The 20096-nt window shown below is 43.4% G+C and overlaps 1 protein-coding gene across 1 annotated transcript; it reads left to right on the top strand.

Annotated features, from left to right (window-relative positions):
* Positions 1-26: 26 nt before the first annotated feature.
* Positions 27-11287, top strand: VGLL1 (vestigial like family member 1). Its single transcript, XM_048513998.1, has 4 exons — positions 27-167; positions 3190-3419; positions 6775-7188; positions 10172-11287. The coding sequence occupies exons 2-4, from the start codon at positions 3200-3202 to the stop codon at positions 10210-10212; spliced, it is 675 nt and encodes a 224-aa protein (XP_048369955.1). The 5' UTR covers positions 27-167; positions 3190-3199; the 3' UTR covers positions 10213-11287.
* Positions 11288-20096: the final 8809 nt, after the last annotated feature.

The raw sequence follows: 20096 nt of genomic DNA, 5'->3' as shown, positions 1-20096 counted from the left end.
GGAGGGCCAGAAAGCAGTGATGTGATCACACTCAACCCTTGCTTCACTCTGGGATTATCACAGAACTGGGTATCGGTGTGAGGACAAAGACCTGGAAGGCGGCAGTATGAGCGACGCAGGGCTGGAGAGATTCTCTGGGGTTGTAGAACAAAAGGCGGTACATTAAGGTAAGCGGCCTCAGATGTGTTCTCTTCCAGTATTTATGCATATACAAGGGGTTGGTGACCTCCTCATAAAAGATGAGGGCTACTTCTGAGTAACAAAAAACATCCTGAGTTACTTCCCCCCTACCCGAGCAGGTTAACAAGTTTTGTTCTGTTGAAGGAATGGAACATGGCTATGAGGAGCACCAGAAACTGAGCTATTAGCTATGTTGCATAGAGAAAAATCCCATGAAAAAATACCCAGAGTAAAAAATATGGGTCTTTCAGGGCAGTTGGTCTCAACAAGTGGTATGTGTAACATCAGCGGGACACAGAAGTAGCCTTGGTGGAATGCAGGGTTTTCATACTGATTACTAAGACTTCACTCTCCCTCAGTCCCCATGTCCACCTACATGTGTGACATGCTATTTCCTGCCAACCCTACCTGCCATAGATTATACGTGTGTCTGTTTAGTATGCTAGTAATAACCTTGGGCACCTGGTGCTTCTCCTAATCCTCTATTCTCTCTGTGTACCTGCAAATGTCTTTGATGCTTCCGGCCGAACCTCCCGACCAGGGCGTATCCATTGTGTTTCTGCAATTTTTATTATCCTTAAAAATTACTGTAAATGATATATATAAGAATGCCTGTAAACATGCCCTGATCTGGATTGCTCAAACTAGCCTGATTTCATGAGATCTTGGAAGCTAAGACCCCGTTTAGTACTTGGATGTGAGACCACCAAGGAAGTCCAGGATTGCTATGCAGGGGCAGGCAATGGCAAACCCTCTTTGCCTGTCTCTTGCCTCGAAAATGTATGGGGTTGCCATAAATTGTCTGTGACTTAATGGCAAAACTAAACAAACATATACATTTACTTCTGGAAAATTGAACCTTCAAATTTCTGTCACAGTGGGACCCAGCTTCTTTGACAGAGTGTGGGAAGTGAGGTAGAAAAAGTTGAGAGCTACTGTTCTAGGGGACAGACAAGCTCCTTGCAGCAGCCAGAGAGCGACACGTTGAAGACCTCATAACAGAAGATTGTCTGGTTGCAAGTGATATTCAAACAGGCTGCAGATTAGCAGAGTTAATCTCAAAAGTGTATGCTTTAAGGGAAGGGCTGTGGCTCAGTGACAGGTCATACATTTTGCATGAGCATTCAGACCTTCAGCGCCTCCAGGTAAATGGTATCAGGTAGGAGGTGTTTGAAAAGACCCTTCAGTACCTGAGATTTCAGAGAGCAGCCGTTCGTCAGAGATGAGGCAAGTTTAGATGGTTGTAATATTATTTAGATGGTTGTAATATTATTAGATGGGTTAGTGGTTTGCTTCAATATTGGGCAGCTTTCTTTATGAAAACTCTTTAATGACAGGGATATTTCAAGGCACCTTATCAATCCAGGGCTTTAACTGCCACAAGCATCTTGGATAGTAAGTGAGCGGCTCATTCCAATTGTAAAAGCAGCTAAGCCTCATCACCCACTGACAAGGTAATGCTTTCTACACACTAAAGGGATTTCCAAGGTATGCAAAGTAATTTACAAAGACACCTTTGTAAATTAGTCACAACAAAAAGAGCTCCATCATTCAATCAAATGTCTGAAGAAGACTGCTCTACAGGCACAGGAGGCACAGGCTATTGAGAGCAGTTGAGAACCAGTGATGGGAGGCATTGCCTTCTTCAAGCCTAGGAGAGTTTACAGATTCCTGGAAGGGGCAGAGTTAGTTGGTGCATTTTTAAAAGTTTCTTACAAATACACACACACACACACACACGCAAAACTAAGGAGTCCTTGGAAGTCTGGCATAAGTGAACACCAGGAGATATTCAGTTTGGCACAGCCTCTTTTTCTCCGGTGGTTTTTTAAAAATAAAATTTGTCACACCTGAATGGGCATCTGTTTGTAGATTAATTCTGCCCTTGAGGATCTGCTGATAAAATCCTGCTCTTGGATGGAGGTCAGGTCCATACCCACAAAAAGTGTGGAGTCTTTTCAATAGCTGCCCCGGTGTTGTGGAACACTTCCGCCATACCTGTCCCTGATAATTGCCAGTCACCTGGCTCTTTTTGGAGGCAGTTAAAGACTTTTTACCGCTGAGCATTTTTGATGTGCATTGATGAGTGCTGGACAGTTTTGTTGCTGTTCTGTGTCACTGTTCAAGTGCACACATACGCTGCGACCTTTGGGTTGTCTTCTGTGATGATTGTATTTTTTTAATTCTCAGTATATGGCAGACTGTTATGAAATCAGAACTGTGTAGCAATATGCAAATATAGTAAATATTACTCAAAGCTCATCTGCATGCTCTCTGCTTTTCTCTGCTCTTCCCATTTAGCCCCCATTCTGCATGCTTGTAAACTGTTCCCTTTGCTTAGACAAGTCCTCCATTTCTCTTCGTCTGGTCATTTCCCTGTCCTAGTCTTTATGGTTCCCTTCTTCAGCCAAGCCTGTTCTAGTCATTTGAAAAATAATCTTTTATCTGCCAATTCATTTCAGACTTTGCCAGGATAGGGACTCATGAAGGGAAGGAGTCACACATATGTGGGGGAGGGAACAATCACTCTCACTCATCCCCACCATCTTCTCTAGCCTCAGGAAGGGTTGTCAGTTCTGGCTTGGGAAATTCCTACAGATTTGGGGAGGACAGAGTTTACTGAAGGGAAGGAACTCAGCAAGACTCTGCTTCCAAAGCTTCCATTTCCTTCAGGGAAGCTGATCTCTGCAACCCAGAAATCAGTTGTAATTCTGGAAGAACACCGGGCCTTACCTGGAGGTTGGCAACCCTACGTCTGAGAATTCTTAAGCTGTCAATGGCTTGAGCAGGTTGCTCTCCTTCAATTTGTTCCTTTAGCAGACTCTCAACCATTGTCAACATTCTGGGATCTACTTTGGTTGGTTGCTTAGAACGTTTGCTAGAATGGTAATATGGGCTATTAAAATCTTGGAGAAATGCATTTTAGATGTAGTAATGTACCCACCCAGCATATCACATAAGATAAAAATAAGATTCAGTTTCCCCATACTATTTTTATATTCGTTTTAGGTGCAGATAAATGTTCCCAGACATGGAAGAAAAGAAAAACTCCTTAAAACTGAGCCAAAACAAACAGCCGGTGAAAACAGAATGGGGGGCACAATATGTGGTATTTTCTTATTTCCAAGGAGACATTAACACTGTGGTAGATGAACACTTCTCCAGAGCTTTGAGTGCTGCTAAAAATCCACAGGATTTGAGTAGGAAGAATAAGAGTGAGGATGCCATCCTCAAAAATGGTGAGTTTTTTTTCCCCTTCATCAGGTATGGGTTGCCCTGTTACATACTGCAGTGACTGTGGAATTGTTAACACTGTGGCCTGGTAGTTTCAGCAGGCACAGTAGGATGGCAGCAGAGTAAAAGTTGTTGGCAACATAAGAACTTGGACTTAACCTGAGTTATGGATTAAACTTTAGCACTATTTTCAATGGTACTGGGATGGTGTGAAGCAAAAGCTAAGAGTGTGTTTTTAGGTTTATGCAAAGTATATTTTGTACACTATAGACTTAGCAAACAGTTTAGCACCCAGATCTCACACATGTAAGTAGAGTACACCTGCCAGTAGAAGAAGTTTTATCCTAGGGCAAAGTGTACTGAATAAGAGAAAGGGTTCATTGGTTAGCTTCCAAATTTGAGAGTCAGTATGATCTATTAGCTAAACTAGTATTGGAGAGGCCTATATTAAAATCCCCATGTTCACTAGATGGTTTGATTGTACTCTTGTTACCCTCAGACCCAAGGTCACACGTGTAACTGTCCTCATACAACCCAGACCTGGGTTTCAGAATCTGAAAGCCTATGTATACATTGATATCAGTTGGTTTGGTATTCCCCAGGAGAAGTCAGGAGGGACTTGTGCTTAACGAGGTTGATTTTATTGACTATAAAGCACACAGAGAAAAGGCAAGAAAGAAAGGCCATTTCAGAAGCGAGCAATAGTAAAAATACCTGACAAATATAAATGAAACAATTTCTACTCTTAACTGTAACTAAAAGGTAAAGGTAGTCCCCCTGTGCAAGCACTGAGTCATTACTGACCCATGGGGTGACATTACATCAGTCCAGACTTCGTTTACAGGGTAGTTTGCCATTGCCTTCCTCAGTCATCTACACTTTACTGTCAACAAGCTGGGTACTCATTTTACTGGAAGGTTGAATCAACCTTGTGATCTGAAATCAATCTCTGTCCAGATGGAATTCAGATCATGAGCAGAGCTTTGACTACAGTACTGCATTAACAGTGCACTACTGGGCTCCTACATAAATTACATAATGTATAACATGTATGTGCCTCCTAGGGCTAATTCAAGGGGAATCCATTCAGGAAGAAAGGCAGTTTTGAGTCCATTTTTCAAAAAGTGAAGAGAAGGATGATTGAGTCATAGGACCAGACCAGGGACGGAGGGGCTTGCTTCATTTCCATAGGAACTCCACTACGTCATTCTGGGGTGGCATTCTATCTCATGCTTTGTACTCTAATCTAAGATGGAGCCTACCTGGGTCTCGATTCACTCTTAGCATAACCTATTCACAGGATTATTGTGGCACTAAAATGAAAGAGGGCAGAACCATGAATATGGCTCAGATTTCCTTGAAGGAAAGACAGGGCAAATATGGATAGAAGGGTTGAAACTTATTGATGGGCTTAGAGTGCTGGACAGACCAGCAGAAGACAGTTTATCTGTTAAACAACAAATCCAGTGATGCTCTGGAGCAGGGCTAGGGAACCTTTAACACTCAAAGAGCCATTTGGACCTGTTTTTCACAGGAAAAGAAAACACTTGGAGCCGCAAATAATTTTTGACATTTAAAATAAAGATAACACTGTATATATTGGGTTTTTTACCTTTTACTCCACTCATTCTGAGAAGCGCATGGATGCGCCCACCCTGCTGCCTGCAGGGCGGGCAAGAATGGGGCCGGCGGCTCGGCTCGTGGAGCCGCAGTGCAAGGGCAGAAGAGCCACATGCGGCTCTCGAGCCACAGGTTCCCTACCCCTGTTCTAGCCTATATGTTGAGAAAAGGAAATGGTATGTTTTATATAGCAGAACATCTTTCTTACCACATCTATGGTATAAAATCATTCAATCAGCCATTCACATTGGCTGTTTCAGCAGCAAGGCCTGTCTTCCACTTAAAGATCTCTTTTGTCTCGGCTCGGCTCGTGGAGCCGCAGTGCAAGGGCAGAAGAGCCGCATGCGACTCTCGAGCCGCAGGTTCCCTACCCCTGCTCTGGAGAAAATAGCCAGGTTTTTATGCACGGTCATAAACAAATGATCTTAATTTTGGTTGTTGTGGGTTTTCCGGGCTTTGTGGCTGTGGCCTGGTAGAACTTGTTCCTAACGTTTCACCTGCATCTGTGGCTGGCATCTTCAGAGGTGTATCTCTGTGATACACGCAGTGGTGGGATTCATATAGTTTAATAACTGGTTCTGGTGGTGGGATTCAAATAATTTAACAACTGGTTGTTTCCAAGAACCATTTTAACAACCGGTTCTGCTGAAGTGGTGTGAACTGGCTGAATCCCACCACTGGATACACCTCTGAAGATGCCAGCCACAGATGCAGGCGAAATGTTAGGAACAAGATCTACCAGGCCACAGCCACACAGCCCAGAAAACCCACAACAACCAAAATTAAGATCATTTGTTTATGACTGTGCATAAAAACCTGGCCATTTGCTCCAGACTCAGAGCATCACTGGATTTGTTGTTTAACAGTTAAGAACAAGATCTACCAGACCATGGCCACACAGCCCGGAAAATCCACAACAACCAATTGCATCCGGCCGTGAAACCCCTCGACAATCTTAATTTTGCTTTGTATTTTGTATTTTAATTTTTGTATTTTATTTTAAACCTTTGTACTATACCAGTGGTGGCGAACCTATGGCACGGGTGCCAGAAGTGGCACTCAGAGCCCTCTCTGTGGGCACGTGCGCACAGAGTGCGTCATGTGGGGGGGAAAGCGCTGTTAAACCCCACTGATTTTCATGGGAGGAACTAAAGCATGATCCTTTACCTGAGAGTAAGCTCAGTTGCTCGCAATGGGGCTTGCTTCTGAGTAAACCCTCCTAGGGTCGTGATTCACCCGTTCAAAGAGTTGCATGGTTGCTTCAAAGCAAAGCCACTTACTACCACCAAGCTTACTCCTGAGTAATGCACGCTTCAGAGCCAATGGTTTTTTCTAAACTAAAACCTTAGTATTCAGGTTAAATTGCCGTGTTGGCACTTTGCGATAAATAAGTGTGTTTTGGGTTGCAGTTTGGGCACTCGGCCTCGGAAAGGTTCGCCATCACTGTACTATACCATTAATGGTTATCTGTTAAAGTAGAGAAAGGTTGAAAGGGGATGATTGGAGAACACACACAGTGGTTCACCCTTGCTGAAGCCAAGCAGCTCTGGGTTCAGCCTGCGCTTCGATGGGAAACCTTTGTCAATCCACCTATGTATGGCGCCTTGAATTTTATGGTGGTGGAAGGGCAGAATGTAAATGCAACAAAACGAAAAGAGATTAAAAGTTATTGGGAGCCTTTGTCACTTCCAGTGAGCTCTGAAGCATGTTCATCAGAATCTGTATTTTTTTTTTAACCAGACAGCCACTTGACTCCACAGCAATGGAATTTCTCATCTCCCTGGCCTAAACCGTACCAAACATCCCCTCCTTTAAACCTCTCCAGCTCTGACCTACATGCGGCGGCTCCTGTGGCGACAGACCCCTTCCACCCCGCTCTTCTGCAAGGCATTCCTCGCCCGGGTTCAGATCTATGGCATTTGCCTTCAGGGAGTCATCCCAGTTTGACTGTTCCTTCGGAATATTCTTCCTCTGTGCCTGACCTGCACATGGCACATGGAGCCACATCAGATGGGAAATATGGTTCTCTGCTAGGTCTTTTGCAACAGGAAAGGTGTCTGCCGTCTGGGCAAGAGTCTTCAGATTCCAACGCAGCTTGTCTTTCTGGCTCGGCAAGATTACAAAACATGAGCCACAATTTAACTTCTGGGGGAGGTAAGTAAATATTGAGCTGTTTCTGATCACGTCTTTCTTTACATATTCCCGCCAGAAAAATTCTTCTTTTCCTGGAAGGTGGAATATTTTATTTTTAAAGTGAATAGACTGCTTTAGAACAGCTTGGAAATTAATGTTTAGGTGGAAAAGGATTATGAAATTTAGGTGGGTAAAGATTTCCTAAAACTGGGGAGTTTCTTGGTCTCTGTGATTGGGAAGATTTTGAAAAGCTATGGATAAATGCCTTATGAGATTTCAGAAGCTGTAGGAAATGCTCAATAGATTTTTAGTGGTCAAAGAATGGATGTTTGGCTGTCATGCCATTGCAGCCATTCTCTCAAGTGAATAGTTACAAATATTCACCCAGGCGAGGAATAATTATAACAGTGCAGTACCTGGTTATGTGTGTGGGCAATCCAGAACTTTGAAACCTAGACCGCCCCCTCCAAAAGGAGATAGATATAATCACAGTGATGTGTGGCTCTTATCAGTTTAGCTTCTGGCATCTTTCTGCTTAGCAACATTTTGCAGACTAATAAAAATTACAAAAAAGCATTATATAAAATAATGTGCTCATTTTACAAAATGTGAACAAGATTGGAGAACTGGTGTTGGATTTGCACATGGAAGCTTAACTTACCTGGCTCCCCTCTCCTGCTGCTCCCCTCTCCTGAACTGCCCCTGAAATGCTTGTTGGGTGGGGGTGGATGGAGGACTGCCCAACAGCAGCATAAGGGGTGAATTGGAGAGTTCAACTTGCTACAGAAGAGAGGCAGTCAGCAACATTTTCCCCATGGGATCCAACCCTTGGCTTTTTCTGGTTTCAGGATTCAGGTTTTGTATAGATTATCCTTCAGTTTAACCCTGTTCATACCTTATATCGGGGGTCTTCAAACTATGGCCCTCCAGATGTTCATGGACTACAATTCCCATCAGCCCCTGCCAACATGGCCAAGTGGTAGGACTCATGGGAATTGTAGTCTATGAACATCTGGAGGGCCATAGTTTGAAGACCCCTGCCTTATATCCTTGCCCAGTCCCAAAACCCACAAAAACTGGAGTGGCTGGGAGGAGCCTCTGGCTTTTATACAAGCTTTGGGCACAGAAAGTCCCATGTTCAGTCCTTAGTAGCTCCATTTAAAGGCTCCCAGATGCCAACTGCTGGGAGAAACCTTTCTTTGGGTGAAACCCTGGAAAGCTGCTGCCAATCAGAGCCCTGTGCTAGGTTCCCATATTTCCCCATCCACAATATTTGTCTCCAAATTAGTCATAAAATGTTGCTTATGGCCGGCATTCCAGATCACCACTGTCACAACCTTCTTTATTCTTGTTGGCCTCCATCCAGCTAAAACTAGGCTAGAGAATGGGTTGTGTTATTTAAGGCACATTTGCATAATGAGTTTCACTGTGGCTTCTGCCCTCTGCTGACATTCAAGCAGAACAGAAATGAGGAGAGGGGACAGGATTGTGTGTGCTTGCAGTTCAGGTCGCTTTCTGACCCTCCACACAGTGATTGGAACTTGGGAAGAGCGAGACGACACATACACTTTCAACACACCACCACCGGGATGTTGCAAAAATAGGAAGGTATTGACACACTGGCTGCATCAACATGGGGGCACAAGAATGGGGACAGTCCTAGGCATGCCATAAGTTGTGTTCAGGATGAGCATGACATAAGAACATAAGAAAGAGCCTGCTGGATCAGACCAGAGTCTATCTAGTCCAGCACTCTGCTACTTGCAGTGGCCCACCAGGTGCCTTTGGGAGCTCACATGCAGGATGTGAAAGCAATGGCCTTCTGCAGCTGTTGCTCTCGAGCACCTGGTCTGCTAGGGCATTTGCAATCTCAGATCAAGGAGGATCAAGATGGGAGCCATAGATCAACTTCTCCTCCATAAATCTGTCCAAGCCCCTTTTAAAGCTATCCAGGTTAGTGGCCATCGCCACCCCCTGTGGCAGCATATTCCATCATCATGTCAATGTTCTTATTTAATTCAGGGTTTTTTAAATCCCGGTGCATGGAAATATCCCAGTGTGGGAGCAGGCAAAGTGGTTAAGGGGACAGGACAGTCAGACATGAGCCTGTTGCACTAATCTCTCCCCAGTCCTCTATACCTTCGTTTCTGTCCTGTTTAAATGTCTTTCCAGAGCTTTCCCCCATGACTAGTTTTAGCTGGGTTGGGGTTCTCAGCTTTGATTTGTGGGAGATTTTATCTTTGGGACCGCTTTTGTACCTGGAAGAAACTTTCCCTTTGAACTGCTAGCAGGCAGGCAGGAAGATATTCCTGAGCGCCTCAGACTGTGAATCTTTTGTGGATTGCTGAGAGGCGTTCTGAGTAACCTGCCCATTTTGCAGAGTGTTAATTATGGCCTGTTTATAGTAACTGAAACTGCAGGACTTTTAAAAGGCACAGGAGCGCCTTTTCTTTCCCCAAGTAAAGCTCAGAGCATTAGGAATAGAGGAGGACCTGCCTCGTCTCCCAAGTCATTGGCTCCTGGAAATGCCGTGTGAAACTGTCCCCTTTAGCAAGAAGTATACTGCAACTGTGCTCTTTCACACAAGCACATCTTCTTATAGAAACCCTTACTTATACCTGAAATGTTTCTCATGAGTTTTGTCTGAAATCACTTATATAATTACACATGATAATTATTTTTCATCTGTTTGAGCTTTGTGTTTATGCATTTATGCTAGATACGAAAAAGAACATCATAATGCCACCATGTTAAGCAACTACTTGGCCTGATCGCTTCTGGTTGGGAAGCATTGCCTCCAGTTTGCTTCCTGTTGGGAAGTTTTTGCAAACAGGAAGCAAACTGGTACTCATATTTCACTCGACTTGTCATTGTGCCACAACAAATGGATACAGCAGGTATCCGTGGCCACACATCACTCCAGATCAAAAGGATGCAGTAGTAGTTTCTCTGCTTTGAGCCTAGTATTATTAATTCCATTCTTGGTATCTTTTGTGTCTTCCAGGTATCCAGGCTAGTGATGGGAGAAGAGATTTGTACTTTTAGAAAATGGACATGTTTGCCTATTAATTCTTCCCAGTGAATTTTTTAAAAAATCTGTGATTACGAGAAACTGAAGAACATCTGTGAGTCCTCCTCCCCCTCAGCCACCTACTAGTTCCAAGAGTTCATATGATTTTTATGTGTATACACAGACAATGACATTCTCATATAGCGCACACTTTATTGTCTTGTCGCTTTCTTATTGCATGATTCATGCATGTTAAAACTCTCCATCTGGAAGGAGCACATTTCCTACTTTATGTCTGAGGTGACAAATAACTTTATGTCTGAGGTGGTATATAAATGAAAAGACAAACATAGGCAAGGAATTTGCAAGATCTTCTCTCGAAGCAAGCAGTTTAACTGGAACGAATAGGAAAATAGGCATATGCCAGTAATGTCAACTAGTTTGCATAGGAATTTAGATTTTCTGGTTTCAGAAACTGGAGCTCTTTTTTTGTTCCCATCTTTTCAGTACCACCAGCAAGACTGCACATTTCTGCTTTGCTAGGAGTGAGGAAGAGATTATTCCTTGGTTTTTTTCACATTAACAGCTAGCATGAGCAGAAAATAGAGCTTCTTGGAGGTCCTCCTCAAGGGAAAAACAACACTTTGAGACATTGAGGGTGATACTGTATTGCTGGTGGTGACTCAGTTCCCCTGAGCTCCATGTGTTTTTCTTTCATGAGTGAAGACAAAATATTGTGTTCTATCGAGCAGCCACCATCTGGTGTTTCAGTTATTTTTCTATCAATTCTTTTTGAAAATGACAGTCTCACATTGCTGCATAGCCCATTTTTTTCTGATGTCATTTATCCTAACCTAATTCACAAAAAGGTGAATTAACCCTATCATCAGAGTTGGGAGAAGATCCCAATGTTACATTTGTGTTCTTCTCTATGAGGCAGGATAGCCTTTATCAAAAGTTGCGATGGTCAATTGCTTGGCAGGTGCATCCAAAATTCAAGACAGTGGTGGCAGTGGTGGCGAACCTATAGCATGGGTGCCAGAGGTGGCACTCAGAGCCCTCTCTGTGGGCACTTGCACACAGAGTTCATCATGCGGGAGAGGGGTGGAAAATCACCCCCCCACACACATTTCTAGGCTGGCCTGGACATGATCCTTTACCTGGGAGTAAGCTTGGTTGCTGGCAATGGGGCTTACTTCTGAGTAAACCCTCCTAGGATCGTGATTCACCTATTTGAAGCGTTGCACGTTTGCTTCACCAAGCTTACTCCTGAGTAACGTGCGCCTCAGAGCCAACTGTTTTTTCTAAACTAAAACCTCAGTATTCAGGTTAATTTGCTGTGTTGGCACTTTGCAATAAATAAGTGGGTTGTGGGTTGCAGTTTGGGCACTCGGTCTCAAAAAGGTTCACCATGACAGCCTTAGGGCATATTTCTGTAATACAACATGGGCACCTCAGAACTTGCTGTAACATTGCATCTAGTCTGTTTAAATTGCTCCAGAAGGTAAGTGAAACTTGCAGGCCTGACTTTATGTTGGCCACAGGTCTTACAGGTGTCAAGTTTGTGACAAGTATGAACCAGGGACATATCTGAGGTGGGAGAGCAAACAAGTGGGTACTACATTACAAGCTCACTCAATTACAAAGTCATGTACTTGAAGAGCCAGACTGGTACCTTATTCTCTGATTTATATTGCTCTGGTACCTGCATTACCACTTCTGGCCATCCACAGTGGTGGTGCCAGAATGCAGAGAAGGCAGGACAACCTATCTCCACTCTGGCAATCCAGCAAGGTGGTGTGGACAGCAATACACTTGGTCTTGTTCCCCAGGTATGCCATCAGTCCTTGCTTTTGACACATGTAGACATCTAATCTTGAAGTATCTGTGAATTATTGCACATTCTTCCCCCTCCCCACTTCTGTTGCATGCCTCCTGTTATAAATTGTCTCTGTGAGGCTTGTTGTTATCCTTAAATGTTTGTACAGTGCTTAATATACTTGTAACCACTTAAATAAATGGCATCATGTGTATGTATGTGCATGTATTCCCTGACTTGTTAGCCCATGAATGCCTGGAAAGTGGCACTGCTTAGTTTTCGCATGGCTGCCACATGGCAAATATTTTCCCATGCCACTTTCCTAGAATAAGTTCATTCAGGACAGACCTGTGTTGTGAACAGACAGTCTCTAAAACGTAAACTACCACAAAAAGGTGACAAAAAATCCACAGAAAGCACACCCCCTTTCTGACCTGTGAGTAGAATGACATCATCACATTTTTCAAAGGGATTCTGATTGTCATCATGGGGTCCTTTGCAATTGCAATCAAGGACTGACTTTCTACACATTATCCTTCCTACCATTCCATATGCAAATTATACACCTGAATAGTTTCAAAATAGCAAGCTTAATTGTTACCAGACTGAACTATGGTGGGTGGGGGAATCTTGTTTTTAAGACAACAGTGTATCTACCCATTGGGGTGGGCTAGCAGTGCAGTGCCAAGATGGGGTGTCACTCATTGCATTGGCTCAGTGTCATCCATAAGGACAAGAAAACCTGTCTGGACTAGCCCTCGCCAACATCAGACTTGCAAAATAACCTGCCTCACCCTCTTCCCAAAGGGATTAAGGAAGAGACAAAGCTAGCTGGGGAAGCTAGTGCTCAACTCCAGCCCTGGTTTGGAATCCTGGTTTACATGCCTCCAGCCCTGGTCTACATGCCTCTGAGAAACAAAGAGTATGCTAATATACTTCATCAAGGAGTTCCTGCCAGCCATTCTTCTAGAAATACTAATCTCATTTTCTAATTTCTGACTAACTTCTTGCAAGACCACCTTCATCTCCAAGCACTCCCAGGCTTAAAACTTAAGCCAAGTGTCCAGCTATTAATTTTAACTATCCAACACTTAAGTGTTCAACACTTATGTGTCTCTCTCTTGTCTTCCCTCTAGAAGGTGAAAGCCTCCTTTATCCTGGAAGATTAGAGTCACTTAGCATAACCTGAGGGGCCATTTTTCCCTATAACTAGCCTCCTTGATCAGTACTCAGTGTTCAGTATTTCCTGGGGACATTCTTTGTCTAGCTAATACTGCCCACAATGTGTTGCCTTTCTTCTTCTACCAGAACCCAGCTTGAGTTACTGGACTCTGCTCATTGGACCATTCCACTCTTAGATGAGGTAATTATCACCTTCATTCCTCCAAAAACCCTCACTTTCCCAGTCTGATTCTCTCAACACTTTCTAAATTTTTGGCCTGTGTGAATTCTCTGATTTTTTGGTTTGTGTGCTTGTAAGTTTATACTTTTTACTATTTTAATACAATTGTTAAACTTTTTCCCTTGTTTCCTACGGATTTCTTGCAGAAATTTATCTTTATAAATTTGGTGAGGAAGATCTCAAGCTTACCTGTCCTCTCATTAAAGTAGGGCTGCCCCTGACTAATTCCCCACTCAAAAAGGGGCAGAGCCCACCATTTTGGGTAAAATAATATCCAACCCTTGGAAAAGCATTAAGTCTCAAACTGATAACTAGACGGAGGACAGGAGAAGTAAACCTTGCCATCTTAGTTAAACTGTGACTTCTTAGCCCATCTCTAGTCCGCATTTTGTCTGTTGCTTAGTCAACAGTTATTTATCTTGAATTCATCAAATCAGTCAAAAAAACTATCTGTTACTTGGTCCTGGTCCAGCATGGACAATCCAGACGGAAAGAGCACCTTTATCCTCCGAAGCTGGCCTGGGCCCTCAGTGCCAAGAAGGTGTGTTTTATGTACTGCTTCACTTAAAAGGGCCTCAAGAAAGGTCAGGGGCAGTACCTCACCGCCCTGGTGCAACTGGACCAGAGGGCTGGGCGCTCTTCTTCCAGGCGAGCCTTGTGAGAAGGGGTTTTTTTTTTTGCAGGGGAGTAATATTTATTTATAAACAATCATGAGTGAAGCATCCAGGAGTGGCGTTTAATGCAGCATCACTTTCCCCTCAAAGCAAACCCTCAGCAGCCCTTGGGCCTCTCTCCCGCACAGGCTACTTTTCATCAGCCAGTTCCAAAACACAAGCTTTGGTCAACTTTGCAGGCTCTGTGTCAACTGCCAAGCTGATTTTCTCCAGCCCTCACCCAAGGACATGGGGGTGGGGTGGTAGCTCACAGCTGCTAGACATCAGAAGCTGTTAAAGAAACCTGCCTTTAGCCATTAGTTATAAAAATGTCTGGATACGTTATCTCATCACATGACACCTCTCAGTACCATTCCTGTTACAATAGATCAAGTGTGATGTTCTTCATGCATGGTACAAACTGAGTTAGGGTATCCAGGCTACAAAATGAGCAGGTGCAGACTGTTGGCCTGTTAACTTGGATGGAGTCTTTCTTGTCAGGCATTGTCTCCCTTGTCTCACTCTCCATCCTTTCCTATGGATGTTATTTGATGGTTCTGCAAAGATCCACCATGTCTACCTACCACAAGTCTTGGCTTTGTGTAGCCACTTCCTGGATCTACTCCTTGATCTGGACCTTGCCTCCTTTCTTTGGCTGGACCAGCTATGACCCTGAAAGACCTGCTCTGTCACTTGGACCCCCAACAACATATCTTACATCATCTGCCTCTTTGTCTTTTCCTTCTGCTCCCTCTCCTAACAAGCCGTCAGACTGGTAAGGCTACTTACTCCTCCACCTTCTCTGGTTATATAATATTTGACTTTATACAAGTTGTCTGAGTAGCACAGCATTATTTAAACTTGGACAAGTGCTGATGTTATAGTTTAGAAGCAGACTAGCTAGAAGTATGGCAAATGATTTTCTTCAGTTATTTTATAACCAGAAACCTGGTCGCGTTCTTCTGTTAAGTGGAGAAGTTTGGGAAAAAGAGAGCATCACTGGCATATAAGACTAACTAGGTTTTGTGTTCAAAGAATTTTATGCATGAATTACCCGTCCTTTGACAGACAGCGCAAGCGAGACAAAAAAGGAAAAAGGGGTCGACCTTGTCTCGTCCCTTAATCCATTTGTTATAATCTGAGTTTTGGGTTCTTTTTCTAATAAATCTAACCATCTAATAAATTCAACAGGAACTTCTATTTGACCCAAAGTTTACCATAAGTAATCCCAATGTAATCTATTGTAGGCCTTCCCCAAATCCAGTGCATGGAGAGTGCTTTCCTTCACTAGAAATTGTTACAATTATATGAAGAATACAATTTGTCCCTGCCTACTTGGGACAAAGCCAACCTGCACTGGATGCAATATTTCAGTCAAGCAGAAGCGCAGACATTTGGCTTGGATGGTGGAAATGATTTTAACATTCATGTTTATTGGTGAAACAGGTGTTGCAGAATGCTCTAACCATTAAGAAATTGGGGTATTGTCTGGTTTCCGGGCTGTATGGCTGTGTTCTAGTAGCATTTTCTCCTGACATTTCGCCTGCATCTGTGTCTGGCATCTTCAGAGAGCCATAATCAAGGTGATATAAGGCCATAGGTTGCCACAAGGTGGCAGTGAGCAACAGAGAATGATTGTGTGCAGATTCTTGACCACCACTATCGAAATGACTGTAGGCTAGGATCAATGGATTGATCTGGTGCTTCTGAGGTCTCTTCCGCACATGCAGAATAATGCACTTTCAACCCACTTTCACAATTGTTTGTAAGTGGATTTTGCTGTTCCGCACAGCTTCAAAGTGCATTGAAAGTAGATTGAAAGTGCATTATTCTGCATGTGCGGAAGGGGCAGAGGAACAGAGGCTCTTTAGTGTTTCTGTTTTGCATAAAGGAAAGAATAGGGAGAGAATCTGTTTTTGCCTTCTTATATGTAATTAGGAATGAGTAAAGTCTATCCAGTTCCTCTACAGGATTTTGTACATGACCCCTACATGTCATGCATGTCACCCCTACGTGTTCATCGACCAATGACCATGATGTCACAGCACAAACAGCATGTCTGAAGGAGCCTTCATAACTCCAAAGCAAAAGAGGCTGATCCCATATTGATATGGGGGTATATCTAAAGATAGTTTAGAGTCTTCAACTGGCACAGAACCTGGTAGCCAAGACTGCTGACTGGAATTCATGATAGGAACCACATTTCTCCAGTCTTAAAAAAAAACTACACTGGCTACTGATTAGTTTTCTGTGCCAAATTCAAAGTGTTGGTTATTACCACAAAGCTTAAAAAACTGCATGCTGCCAGATTAGCCTGCCTGACACTTGAGGCCATTTTCAGAGGCACTGCCCTTGTTTCCCCACTTTCTAGAATAAGGACAAGGCCTTCTCTGCTGTGCCAGCTCAATTTTGAAATATCTTCACTTTGTCTGAAACTGACTGTCTTGAACTTCTGGCACCAGGTCAAGAGGACCCCAAGCATGTTGTCATTATGTGGATTGTGTGTAGGTGTGTGTAATGGTCTACTGATAATTTTAGAAATACTGACTAGAACTCTCTCAGAACTCTCTCAGCCTCACCTACCTCACAAGGTGTCTGTAGTGAGGAGAGGAAAGGAAGGAGCTTGTAAGCTGCTTTGAGACTCTTTACAGTTGAGAAAAGCAGGATATAAATCCAAACTCTCCTCCTCCTCCTCTTCTTCTTGATGTGGCAACCCTGTGCTACTTCGACTTATCACTCCACAGTCCCACAAGTACTTCCTTCCACTGTCCTTTCCACCTGCCCTTCATTCAACTTCTTAGGCATCACTCTGTAATTTACTATCAGCTACCCTGGCTCCCTTCTCTGCTCTTTACATGATCTTCTTTCAGGTACCTTTCCTGGCCAGTCCTTAACCTGTTCCACCACCTATTCCTTCCATAGGTTCTGTGAAAATGTTTAATCAAAACCAAACTGACAGCAGACCCCTTCTTGCAAAAGCTGGGGTGTGAACATCTTTTGTGTCTGTGTAAACTGTCATCAAGTCATAGCTGACACGTCAACCCAGTAAGCTTTTCAAGGCAAGAGACATGGGCCCCTTCCGCACACGCAAAATAATGCGTTTTCAAACCACTTTCACAACTGTTTGCAAGTGGATTTTGCTATTCCACACAGCTTCAAAGAGAACTGAAAGCAGTTTGAAAGTGCATTATTTTGCATGTGCGGAATGAGCCTGACAGAGGTGGTTTGGCACTGCTTTCCTATGCATAGTGATCCTGGTATTCCTTGGTGGTCTCCCATCCAAGTACTAGTCAGGGCTGACCCAGTTTAGCTTCTGACATTTGACGAGATTACATTAGCCTGGTCAGGGCAAATATCTTTGTTACTGTTAGCCCCCCCCCCCCCCCCGAAAAAAACACACATTTGGAATAACAAGATGAAACTCAATCCTTAAAAAAATGGTACACAGGTGAAAGGTTTGACCCAAGAATTGGGGTATCTTCTATTCTCAGTGGGGTTTCATTCACCTTAAAGAAGCAAGTTTATAGCTTGGGGGTGCTATAGGACCTGGTTCTCCTGTTGAATAGATAGGAGGCAGTGGTGGTCAGGGGTGCCTTTCACTAGCTGGTGAGCTAGCTGCAGCCCTTCCTGGGAGGGAAGGATATTGCCATGGTGATGCATGTCCTGTAAACATGTTGAGTTGATTACTGCAGTGTGAGACTGCCCTTGAAAACTGGCCAGGAGCTACTGTAGGTACAGAATGCTGGAACCAGTATGTTAACTGGGGTGGGTCATAAGGACCACATCACTCCAGTTTTGTTCCATCTACCCTGGCTCCCACTTTTCTTCTGGGTTCAATTCAAGGTGCCTGATCTTTGAAAACCTTTATATTGGTTATGTGTGTGTGTGTGTGTGTGTCGTCAAGTCACAGCTGATTTATGGTGATCCCATAGGATTTTTAAGGAAAGAAATGTTTGGAGGTGGCTTGCCATTGCCTGCCTCTGCATGGTCTGAGAGAGTTCTGAGAGAACTGGCCCAAGGTCGTCTAGCAGGCTTTATGTAGAGAAACAGAAAAACAAACCCAGTTCCCCAGATTAGAATCTGCCACTCTTAGCCACTATACCATGCTGTCTATATGGCTTGGGGCCAGCATATCTGAAGGACCATCTTCTCCTATATGAACTTACCCATCTACTCTGTCATCTTCAAAGGTCTTGCTTTAGGTAGCCCTGCCATCTGAAACTACATGAGTGGCAACTTGAGAAAAGGCCTTCTTGGTTATTGCAACAAAACTTCGGAACATTGATCTGTCTCCCACTATCATGACCTTTCACCAGCAGGTGAAGACTTCTTTGTTTTGTTTGGCCAACCCCCAGTAACTGTTATTGGCCCTCCTCCTGGTGATGTTTTGTTTGTATGTTTTTTGTTGAAGTGTATAAATATTTTATACATACATTATTTTAAACACCATTTTAATGTTTTAAATGTTTTAACATTTCGATGTTTGCTGCCTTGTGGACTCTGGGTGGAAAGGTGACATAGAAATGTTTTAAATAAATGAAATGTTCACTGGCATTGTATAACACTCCTTTAGCTCAGTGTCGGACTCTTCACAGCTTTAAGCACAAGCCAGTGTAGATTATTTCACCCAGATGAATAAAGAAGCACACTGATTGTCTTCTTTAACTTGTGAGTTTGTAGGTAGCTGAACGAAGAGACAAAATGTTCACAAATAAGTCCTGATGCTTCTCTCAAACAGCCAGCATGCTCCAGCAACTGATTTGTTTCCTTTTTCTCTCTTCAGTTTTATGAATGTTTCACAGTTCTTGTGAAATATGGGCCTCCTCCTCACCACATGGAAACCACTCTTGATTCCCAGGCAAGCCAAGATTCTCAGTCAGCTGGCAGAGTGGAAGGAATCCACTTGCTTCAAAAATGTAGAGCAATAAACAAGTAGAGGCCAAATGCTCAGCACAAACTACTTGTGGTTCAGTAATAGTTGTGGTTTGATATGCTTATTTGCCATAGTTATTGTTTAAAATCTTATGCACAGACTCCTAAAGTAATGGAAGTAATGGAAGCATGTTGATCTAGGAATGTCAGCCAGCAATTCAAATATGCCAAATACTAGCTTCCTGATCAAAGTCCCAGTGACAAGTGGTGACTGTGTGGGTGAGAATCCCAAAATTCTCTCAAATTTTCCCTCAGAGCAGACGGATCCATAGCTGAGGTCTTCCAAGTGCGTATGTGGCATTCCTGTTTCCATTATAACTTCTATTTATTTGAATTGTATGCCAGTTTTACAAAATGTTTTGCTTAATACACAGGCAGGTAAAAAAGAAGTGACATATATTACAAAGTAACTATTTAATATACAGTTCAGTAAAGAAGCAATGACAACGTATTAACAGTGCAGTATAATAAACTGCATCAAGTTCTTAATGTAATATTAATTTCTGTCATTTTTTTAAAAAATTGTACTATTTCACTGTTATGGCCTCTCCCCAAAATTTGGAATTCATAGGTTGGTGAGGGTTCTGAGACTTCTGGGTTTGAGATTCCTGTGTCCCCTCCCCCTCACTTGATAAAACTTTAATTTCCTGAGAGAATGATGATTGTGTCTGGTTATAACTGTGGGTGGAACTAGATCAGTGGTGGCGAACCTTTGGCACTCCAGATGTTATGGACTACAATTCCCATCAGCCCCTACAATTCCCACCAGCCCAATTGGCCATGCTGGCAGGGGCTGATGGGAATTGTAGTCCATAACATCTGGAGTGCCAAAGGTTCGCCACCACGGAACTAGATGATACCAAGCACTGAGGTCTGCAAGCATAAAACAGTAGCCCATGCCACATTTCCCTTTCCATCAGGTACAACTTCCCCCACCTCCTGATATCATTATGACAGATATCTCCTCTCCCTGTCAGTCAGATGGAATCCAGTGCTTCAGGGGGAAAGGGGGGGACATGACATGGGGTGGATGTTTTCAGAAGTTGTCCTGTGGAATTTATGACACGTAGCTCCACCTCATGCGTCTTACATTCTCAGCGCATTTGTCAAGTG

The sequence above is a fragment of the Sphaerodactylus townsendi genome, linkage group LG13, assembly GCF_021028975.2.
Source record: "Sphaerodactylus townsendi isolate TG3544 linkage group LG13, MPM_Stown_v2.3, whole genome shotgun sequence".
NCBI lineage: Eukaryota > Metazoa > Chordata > Lepidosauria > Squamata > Sphaerodactylidae > Sphaerodactylus > Sphaerodactylus townsendi.
This window is presented reverse-complemented; position numbering and strand designations above follow the sequence as displayed.